The sequence below is a fragment of the Convolutriloba macropyga genome, unplaced genomic scaffold (assembly GCF_964194025.1).
Source record: "Convolutriloba macropyga unplaced genomic scaffold, txConMacr16.3 SCAFFOLD_5826, whole genome shotgun sequence".
Taxonomy (NCBI): Eukaryota; Metazoa; Xenacoelomorpha; order Acoela; family Convolutidae; genus Convolutriloba; species Convolutriloba macropyga.
The window spans coordinates 1-11,129 of NW_027452562.1; the positions used below are offsets into that span (position 1 = coordinate 1).

General features: G+C 35.1%; 1 protein-coding gene across 1 annotated transcript; it reads right to left on the reverse strand.

The window, feature by feature from the left end:
• Positions 1 to 981: 981 nt before the first annotated feature.
• Positions 982 to 9,138, reverse strand: LOC142357625 (uncharacterized; the record flags this gene model as incomplete). The annotated part of the gene is made up of 3 exons (XM_075409173.1): positions 9,046 to 9,138; positions 5,723 to 5,885; positions 982 to 1,130 (listed from the first exon to the last, which is right to left on the reverse strand). Coding segments are annotated over exons 1-3 (349 nt in total), but the record flags the coding sequence as incomplete, so codon positions are not given.
• Between the last annotated feature and the right edge of the window lie 1,991 nt (positions 9,139 to 11,129).

Consider the following 11,129-nt stretch of genomic DNA (forward strand, 5'->3'; position numbering starts at 1 on the left):
GTAATGACACGTGCTCTGTCACTGGGGGGAGCATAACGTACTGGGCGGGGGGGGGGGGGCACAAACGGAAAAGATCCCAAATTTTTATGGGCAATTTGAATCCCGTTTTTCAAAACAAATTTCAAAATTTCATTGATCGAAGTTCAAAGTTGATTTGAAAACCATAGATTCTTTTCATGCGCTTACTTTTTTTTTCTACGTTTGAGTGTTCCAATTCATCAGTTGTCAAAACAGACCCAATTACTTGGAAAATAGTTGATTTCACCGAGTTATAGAAACAATTGCCACGTGTCTTTGTCATTTATCATAAAAGCGTGCCAAATTAGCAGAAAAGAATGAAAACCTAAATGGTTATTATTGGGTTAAAGCTTATACTCATTTAGGATCAAACACACACAAGTTGCAGATTATCACTTACATGTACCATGACACATTGGCAAATTTGATATCTAAGTGAAATTATTCTCCCGGAAAACAGTGACTATGGGAGTCTTAAACGCAGCTCTTTGCCAAGTCATGTCAAAAAGCGGATCTTTTCCGTTTGTGCCCCCCCCCCCACCAGCTTAGTGGGTGCATAGTATTTGCAACCCCCCGACGCACGTGCCATACTTTGGCATAATGATTTACCATGTAATGTCACGTGCTCTGCAACTGGGGGTAGCATAACGTACTGGGGGGACACAAACGGAAAAGATTCCAAAAGGCTATTGTTTAACTTCTATTAACCTACCAGTTTAACTCAAGTTTGGGTTTAAAAAGCAACTTCAAGAGCTAAATGGCTTTTTGTGCCATCCAATTACATAGTCTTGAAAGATCATCAAGCGCTGTGGTGATAGTCTTATCAGATCTATCATCATAGTCTATGTGCCGGCTAGTTTGTGCGGCCAGGGGGGTGATGGGGGGTTGAGTGTGAGGGGGGGGGGGGGGAGGGGGTGTGTTGTGTGTGTGTGGGGGGGGGGGGGTTGTACAGTATTATCTGACCTTCCGGGTATCTCTCTGAGAATGAGAACCAGTTGATTCCCAAATAGAATGGATGCAACATGTGATAGAAAGACAGTTGATCTGATTCTTCGGGCTCTCTCCTCTTCTGTTTCTCTGTGATCAAATTGCCCATGAAGCAAAATCGCTCACTGAAAACAAAGCTAATTTTCTATTCATTTAGGGTAAATTATGTTCTGTCGAGTAGTTTGATCTATTCTTGCATCAAACAGAATGTTCAAGTCTGTTTCAATTATGAATCCAAACAATTACGGGCGTTCTCAAGCAAAAATTTAAAGAAAATTCTTTGAGAAACAAGAAACCGAAATTATCTGCACCTTGATATTTAACAAAATTGATCTAATTTATCATCTTGGACAAAAATTATTTCAAAAAATCAGTATGGGAACAAGTTATGCAGTTGTTCAGACGAATTACCACTTTGACATAACTCAACTTCTTTGTAAATGCAATTCGCAAAGAAACATAGAAGAAATAGCAAAGTTATTCAGCAATCTTTTTCCAATTTTAAAGCAATTAAGCACACTCTAAAAAAGTACTGGTAAATTTACATGAACCGGGTTCAGGTGATCGAAGGTTCAGGTGAAATTCAGGTGTAAAGGAAATTGAAGCACACCTGAAATGTAGTTCAGGTAAACATTTACCTGAACGAGTTCAGGTGTAGTTACCTGAATTTTTTTTATTGCATTCAGCATTGTAACAACAAAAAACAGGTTCATCTAATTAAACTAAGCTAAAACAAAACAAAATTACAATTTATAGGGGAAGCAACAAGACAATTATGAAGCAATGACCAGCCGTTTTTAAGTTTTCCAAAATTACGGTTATGTTTAATATAAATTTTTCCACTCTTCTGCCCAACGTTTTTTTCCAGCTCACAAAAGCTCACAAAATACACCATCCTATAAACGGCAATGACATATGATCTCCATTTAGCTTCCATTTTTTCGAATTTGTCAGATTGCATTTGTTATTTGTTTTATTTCGAACTGATTCCTTTTTCCCACAAGAAAAGTTAAAATTCAGTTGGTTTTAGGCACTGTTCAGGTGAGAACAATTTGCCTGAACAGTTCAGGTAAATTCAGATGTTTTTCAGGTAAATTTAACTGAAGTTTTTTTTAGTGCGGTTTGCTTGTGCATTTAAAAAATAAAGCGGTTGCGTTACTGTTGATAATAAATTAAAGTTTAAATTTCAAGCAAAATATTTGGAAGTTTTCTAAGCTGAGAATCGTTATCTTTTGGGAAATTTTTTTTGCTTTCAGTAAAGTGACTGCAGAGAACATTTTTTAAAAAAATATCCTGTAATTTATTACAATGCCTCTAATGACTATAAACTCCAGTGACTTTGAAGGGCCAAGCATCATATCACTGAAACTGAATTCTAAAAGAGTACAAATTAAATAGCTTTCAAGTAATTTATCTAATGTTTTTTAAATGTTGTGGTACGTGGAAAGTCATATAAAAAGAATTGCATTTGAATTGCCGCCAAAATTTGTTTCCGAAATTCGGAGAAAATTCCCACTTAAGGGAACGGTAAAAACTATGTTATCATTAGAGCTTCTTATTTGACAGTCTGTTGAAACTGGTTTTATTTTTCCGAGTTTTAGCTATCCAAAATAATAATAATAAAAATAATAATTGTGGTTTCTGCGTAATCGCAGTGGAACAGCATTAGGCCTACAGTAGCCTGTTTTCAGCTGCCCTTTTTCTTATTATTCCCCACATTTCAGACTGATCTTTTCATGAGCAGCATTGCTCTTTTTTGGTGACTATAGCCACTTCTTTTTGCGTCTGAAACTTTCACGTGGTACCATCATTGCAGCCAACATTGGTCAGGCTATGGTCAACCTGAAGCTATGGTTAAGTAAGAGCTCATCCTCACACAGACGGCTTCACGGAGGCAGGGGATTGAACTCTCAATCATTGGCGTGTGAACCACACACCTTACCTCTCGGCTATCACGCCGCTAAAATCGTCAATTGGCCAATCATTTTTTCTCTGTTTTAGATTGAATTAATCCAACTTTTGGATTTTTTCTATTTTACGAAGTGGAGTAGTAATTTTCAGCAGTTACTTTTCTTTCCATTTTTTTCACTTCTTGCGTTGTTAATGCCCATTCCTCGCATGGTTGAACAGCGTATGCTAGTATTTACGTATTTTCTCTAAATACGTCCCGTTTATCAGACATTTTGTTTAAATAATCCCAATATCCATTTGAGGTTTTTTTATCAAAGATTGTTTTAGTGAAAAAATATTTTTAAAATTTAGTGAATTCTATCTCATTTACACATTTTAGATGCAGTTTAGACAACCTTTTTGTACACTCGCTTAAAAGTTGTTGTGATGCTCTCACATGACAGTCCAATAAGCGTTTAAAAACTTAATTGATCGGCTTTCTCTTTTCACATGCACAAGACGGTGGCGGTCAAGCAAGCCGCTAGACAAGCGAGCCGGATTTTGAAAATGAGGTCAAGTAAGCCGAAAAATTTTCGGATACCCGTATTTTATGTTGCCCTGGCGGGCCGGTGGGCGCTCTTCGCGCGCGTCGCGGCTTCGCCGCGATAACCGGCCCGCTATTTCCGGATTACATCCCACAGCATATGAGAGGCATGGCCATGAACAGCGGTCTGCTGAGGCCCCTACCCACTAGATGTCTAAAAATTGACGCATTTTTGTTTCTTTGATGCATTGGAATACATTATGCACTATAATACTACGCGCAGTATTGATTGTAACGGCTGACAATGCATTTTTTCTGATAGATTACATAACTATTACATAACTTTCGGCTTGCTTTTCTGTCGGCTTGCTTGCCTATCGGCTTACTTTGCATTCGCCGCACAAGACACCTAAAGTGACTGTTTTTATCCTTGAATGCTCTTGAAACTGCCAAAATTGTGCCAAGTTGTCTCCGACAAGGAAAACTTTAGCTATTAAAACTCATTTTTGTTTTATTGATATTTTAAATCCTAAATTTTGAACTGTTATGTCCATTTTTTAAATAAAGAAGAATTTTTGTCCAAACTACTGAAGCCTGACGAAGACTATTCTTTTGCGTGTTGCGGGTAACGGTGTGTTATTATTTTCTACTTTATTGCTAGATGTGCTTTTTGATGCATTTCATTGCACTTGAGTTGGCGCTTTCTATCATTAATTTGACCTCGCGAAACGAACTTTTACCCTCTTATGAATTTTCTTTCAATATTAATTCTGAAATTTATCCAGACTTTTATGCAGTTTTACGGTTAACTTTTATTTATGCAGCAGTTTTGTTTCGAGTTGCAAATTCTTGGAAATGTGTTTTGGAATCTTTATAAGTCGCAAGAGTATGAAAAAATATTAAAATACCTGGATGTAATCGAGTTTGAGTCCCTATGTCTCTCAGTAGACCTTCTGAAAAGTTATCAATTTTTATGCAACCATTGTCTTATTTTAAAATATGATCTACATTCTTAAGAAAAACTGGTTGCTAAACTTGTTACCAATCTGAATTTGTCTCAAGAACACCTGAGGCACGTTTTATTTTAATTACTATTGGAGCCTGCGGTGAGTTCAGAACCTGCAACGATTTTTTAAGAAATCTTGATACGCAAAACATTTGATTGCAGACACAATAATAGATGAAAATTAAAATTGGGTAGGCAATTTTGACCAATTTTTCAATTTTGAATTCTTTTTTGTGTTAATGCGATTTGAACAATTTTGATTTTCGATTTTCAATTGTGCTGTACCAATGTTTGGGCCCATTTGTCGGTCAGTACTGATTTGAAAAAGGTACCTAACTGAAAAAAAACCAAAATCAAAAAAATAATGCTTCAGAAGTCACGCTCATGTTTCGTTTGCCAAAAGTATATCAACCGAGCGAGAACAATTCTCGTGAGTTAACCTTGAATGTGCTCGTACAAAAAGTTTCCTTGAAAAATTTGTCCTGAATCTTTTTGAAATTAGTTTTTTTCCAGCCAATTCTTAACGTCTAAAATTAATCATAAATTTGGAAGTTCATCTGATTTCTCAGGTAAGTTTTTTTCATGTTAACTGTATTTGATATTCATATGTTTTATGTACTGTTTTCGGATTTTATTTTTTTATTACTTGTTTCGCATTATCGGTTTTCTTTTGCTTGTTCATTGGCTGGAAAATTTTGGGTGGTTATGAAACAAACCAGTCAATTCTTGATGATTTTATGTCATCATATATCACTTTTGCATTTCTTTTGATTTTGACTAAGATAAAATACCTAATGTCTATGTCTCAGCGGAACAGCGAGCAGTTATGGAGCCAGTTTTTTCTACCAATAATATCCTCCAGATTCATGATCAACTTCTCAAAATATGAGTTAATCAAAAGAACAAAATTGATACAAAATGTTTGCTCTATCAGATTGCTAAAAAGTTGTTGCGTTTCTACGAAAGCTAAAATCATGATTACGATAAACATTTCAGATCAAAAGCAGCTCTTCATAATTGTAGAGGAAGGAAGCTTTTTTGAAAAGATTTTTTCCTCATATCCTTACAGGCCTATATGTTTCTGTTTCTTAGTTTTTTTCACTTCTCAAATTTATAGAAGAAACTTTTTTCTACCTGTTTTTGTTCTACAGTTATATGAAACATTTTTAAAGCTATATTTTGAAATACTGTTACTTTGGTTGCGAGTTTATCCAGTTTTTATGTAATTTGACGTAAGTTCAAAGTATTTTTGAATTAGTAAAATGTTCAAAACACACCTAAATTGGGCACAGGTTCTGGGCAATTCGTTTTCGCTTTCAAGACGGGGCAGGACATAAAAGAAAGTTTGCCACCCAGAGAAAGCGGATGCATTCCACCTCTCCTCCGGAGGAGACTGGCCTTCAGTTTGCGAAGGGGGTGCATCAGCTCCAATTGATGGGCCTACAATTGTGAATTAATTAGGTGAAGGAACCTGCAAGTGTTTAAAACCCAAGTGTTGTCATGCGGCCGTGTCAAAATTAGCCCAATTTAACCCCAAAATTTCTCCAAGAACAATGTACAACATGGGTATAGAGATATCACATGAAATTTTTTGAAGCAATGCTGTGAAATGCGGTTTCAAAATATTCTATCGCGAAAATACTAGCAATAGCTGGGAGTGCGTTGTATTTTTGAAAGAAAAGCGGTGACTTTTTTGTAAGAATTGGGATTGGGTTTGTTAACGGCGAGTTATTTTTTTACTTTTAACCCAAGTCTAACTCAAGCCGTGAGGGCAACTTTTGTTTTTTTTCTGCGCCCCCGGTCAATTAATTTATGTTGATTTGCTTTCAGTTTACACGAGACTCAGGTTGTTATGTTACGCTTAAGATCTCAGTGAATGGAATAATCGATAGCTAAATTCAGAGATTCAAAGGCCGATTTTCAATCTCATGAAGGATTAATGAAATGCATTTGTTTTGAAAAAGTTTCTGTCAGTTTTGATTTTTTCACCAAATATGTTATTAAAATGATGATGAGCGTTTTTCCTTTATCAATATTCCCTAACAACATAACGACGGTTTCTTGCAATGATAATCGAACATATCGACTAATTCAAAAACATGAACCCAAAGATACTGAACGTTTCTTACGTCATTTAACCGAAAATATCGAATCTGGCTAAACCGAACAAACCGAATCTTTCTTACTTTCCAATCTGAACATACCGAATCTGTCTAAAGCGAACAGATCGAAGCATTCTTACGTTCCAGAACGAACATACCGACGATTTCTTACGTTTGAAACCGAACATACTGAACATTTTTTTCGTCGGTTTTGCTCGGTCTTCTGGACTAGGGATCGAAAAACTGCGGTTTTTTTTAAATTTGACAGATCTGGATCTGGCGCAAATCTTACTTTTTTTTAGTGTTTGGCACATCGACATGCAGAGTTGCTGAATTATAATCAAGAGATTTTTCAGCTTATCTGCATTAAAAAATAACCCATGTGGATGTAAGAATCGCGGGTGAAATGTAGTGGTGTGACTAAGGGAATTTTGGATTTCAACACGTATTTTTAACCCTAAAAAATTCTAGTCTTAACTTTACTGTATTAGCTTGCACTTCATACACAGGTTTCAATTCCCCAAGTGAACTTCTAGTGGACAAATTCTCTATCGTACACGTGAAAATCACGTTGGCAAGATCTGTTTTAGTTAAACAAATTTGACAAATGGTCTTACGTTTTTTTTATTTGGTAGCTTCAGTTTGTTCGGTGCTTGACGTAAGAAATTGTCGGTATGTTAAGTTAAAAACCTGAGAAATCAACGCTATGTACGTTGAGTTTTAGCCTGAATTTGTTAGTTTTATTAGATTCAGTATGGTCGGTTTCAAGCAAGCAGCGAAATCAACAATTTAAACAAACAGTATACGTAAACAGCCAGGAATTCTAAAAACTCATTTTTTTTAAAAGAAAATGGAATCGTTTTTGACAAACAAAGCGCCTGAAAAGTAAACCAACAAATGACAAGGAAACTGTTTAATGGAGAATAAAGAATCCCAGCAAAATCCAGAATATAAACAGAAAAAACCTATAAACAGATGGATGACGCATTGCCTCGTTACAAAGCAAAAACAACCTGGCTTTGTTTATGCTCATTCAAAATAAACACATCAATTTTTCAATAAAATAGGGTTGAAAATCTGCAAATATTCTGATTACCTTTTTATCAACGACAACAAGCTTAGAGGACGGAAATTGCATTAATCCCGACAACTGATTCCCGCAATTGAAGAAAAAATTGGCAGTTGTTTCTTGAATTTATAATAGTTGCAAAAATGAAACTCTAAAGTAAAATTGGAAACACTGGAAACTACAGTTGTAATGCGGGGAGCAAACGAAAAATTTTTCTCTCTCAATGCAAAGAGGGTTTTCACACTTGAAAGCTACTCGTTTTCTGCTACATATACTGTTCCGACGTAGGTATAATCAGGGTTCAAGCGTGAGTTCCATATGACTGCTAGAATAAACGAAATGAGAAAACAAATCACTTAAAAAAACAAATAAGGCTGAAAAAATTTGAATTGTAAAAAAAGAGCTTAATATTAGCGGACGGAGTTGATGATGTTGCTCATTACTTTTTTCAAAATATAACACCTAACAGTTTTACACAAATAAAAGCGCAAGCAATTTAGCATTTTGTTCAACCAGCAGCACTTTGTCAGATTCCGGAAAAACCGATTTTGTTTTATATTCGTTTTTCTTACATCATTTCACAAAAAAAATCAGGAATATTGAACTATTTATGACAGATCTCAAGAAAAATCTTCTTTTGGTTTTTTCATGATAATGGACAGTGTGAAAAAGAAAAATTGCTAAAAACTATTTCTTAAAACTTTAGCTGGAGAATGGTCGATGAAAGTTGTCTAAAAATGTGTTTAAAATATGCTCACAAAATCGTAATTCTTTTTATGTTTTTTGAAAATTACACTTTGACAATCTTGGAGAAACAACAGAATTTTTTTCTCACCGACATAAATAAAGCTGTTGTTCATTTTCTGAATTGATCAAATGAAATGTTTTTCTAAACAAATAAAAGATCAGATCTAAGCTAAAGTAACATGAAAGGGTGCCAAAATTTGTTTTTGATATATCCGGTTTCCAGACACAGGTAAATTTAGGAATTTGCAAGGTAGTTTTATGGCATCTCTTGAAAGCCTCAATTTATCTTTTTTTAATGTATGAAGACCAAATTTTGATCACAATTTACTCCAATTTACGGGAGATGCTGTTAAATGGTTTCATAAATTTTTTCCAAGTCAGCAGAGTTCTTGATGTTTTTAATTCGTGATAAATTTTTAGACATATGGATTTTTTATTTTATGCCACTTTTTTTATGCCAATACTACAACTGTTACAAATTTCGCTCACCATCTATAGTTAATTTTTTCAAATTATTCCACCATGTTTCCTTGCTTTTGGTTAGCTATTTTTCAGGGATACGGATAAATCCACCCGTTAGATAAAATATACTGTTTCCAAATTTGCCCAAAGAAGTTGTAAAACGTTTTTGTTTTATTTACAAATCATTATAATATCAATTTTTGTAATAAAGTGTTCTTACCGATAACATCTAAGAACAATAACAAATAAAAGAGCATAATTTGATAGCTAGAAATCAATCAGAGTACAAGTTTGACTAGGGCAAAACGCTAATAGTGCTGTATATTTACCAACAAATTTTGCAAAAAGCAAACAAAATTGACCTTGCTAGGATTGTTTATTGAACCTTTTTTATTGATCTAACAGTTGAAACAATTTTGTCAAATTTTAATGTAGAAGTTGGTGTTAGTTCACAGCTTGTGAGGTAATCCAAAAGGACGGTGCAATGAAGGCAATTATACCATTCACAATGCACCAAATTGGCAGAAAAAAGCAGAAATCTTGATATTTGTACAAGAAAAATCAGCGAAGACTCAACAAAATAGCATAACATTTTTTTCTACCTATTTTCTTTAGAGAAATCAATTAACGACACTTAATGATTACCACGGTTTTTGCATGAAATTTGTTGACATTGTTGAAATTTTTAGTTAGAAAGTTGTCTAACTGTCTGTGGATCATAGTTTGAAATAAAACACAAATTTGTATCAAACCCTAGAGGAACTCCGACGCTTATCTTCCAAGATCTTGCAAAATTCTTGCAAATGACGCTTATCTTGCAAGATCTAGCAAGATTCTTGCAAATGATGCTTATCTTGCAAGATGCAAGGTCCGGACGCCTATCTTGCAAGAACCTTACAAGATCTTGCAAGGTAGAGGTCGAAAAATGTTAAAGATAAAAGTGCAATTTTAAAGACCATATTTTGTAATGAGTTCAGTCTATCGAAGGGCCCTCTCGGTTCAAAACAGAAGCGTTCATATCATTTCTGCCTCAATAATGTATTTCGAAAACTCATTTTCGAAAGCATTTTTCAATGACCCTTGAAATGGTTTGATCTAACCATGCAAGGTTTGAAGTGTTAGGTAAGCACTAAAAAAGCTAATAAAAAGCCCTCCAGTGTCTTGCATCTTATATAATAAAACGTTTCGTTCAACATTTTGTTCATTAAAGGAGACGTTTCTATAACTCTAATCATTTTGACTCATTACTAGGTAGCAACTACCGCATAAGCATATATTTATATGTATCTTTCTTAGTGCTATAACCCCAACCCTTCTCTGTGCCCGCCCGCCCTTGTTTGTGACCCCTTCGCGCCTTAAACTTAGCTCGTTAGGGTCTTTTTTTCTTTAGTGGCTAGGTCAGGTGCGCCCTTCTGGAGCTCAGTAAGGCACCGACTCGAGTCGTTAAGGAAGCTAAAAGGCCCAAACCTCAAGCTAAGACTAGTTTTCCGGACGCCTATCTTGCAAGGGTCTTGCAAGAGTTCGACGATTATCTTGCGAGACCCCTGCATGAATCAGACGCTTATCTTGCAAGATTCTTACAAGATCGACGCGTATCTTGCAAGAATCTTGCAAGGTTTCGACGCTTATGTTGCAAGAATCTTGCAAGAGTTCGACGCTTATCTTACAAAAATTACAAGATCGACGCTTATCTTGCAAGATCTTGCAAGACTTTTGCGAGATCTTGCAAGATGGTTCGTATTCTTAAAAGACCCTTGCATAATTCTTGCAAGACCTTGCAAGATAGCCTTCGGTAATAGACTAGGGAACACTCTAAACTGTGTATGCAAATTTTTTTATGCTTTGAGCAGCTGACAATTTGACAATACAAAAAAGTCACATTTCTTAATGCGAAAATAATTAAAAGGAATTTATTTTGACGAATTTATTTTGACGATCAAAAATTTACCGTGTATTGAGTTGAAAGAACAAAAGCAAACTGCGACGAAAAGAGCTGCCAAATAAATAAATGAAATAACTTGTTTTTGAGGTTAAATCAAGTAGAAAATTGTAGTATTTCTTCATTTCTACGCATTTTCCTTCATTATATTTGCTTGCAAGTGAACTCCCATGCATTATGTGATTGATTAACTGTTAAAATTGATAGCAAACTATCCATTTTTGTGAGTTGAAAGCGTTAGTAGTACAAAAGAGTTAATTATTTTAGCGTTTAGTGTCTTCATTTTGGTCTCAATTTAGCTAGAGTCAGCTATGGCAGAAGAAAAATTGTCTAAAAAATTAATAATATTAAACGAAGCACGATTG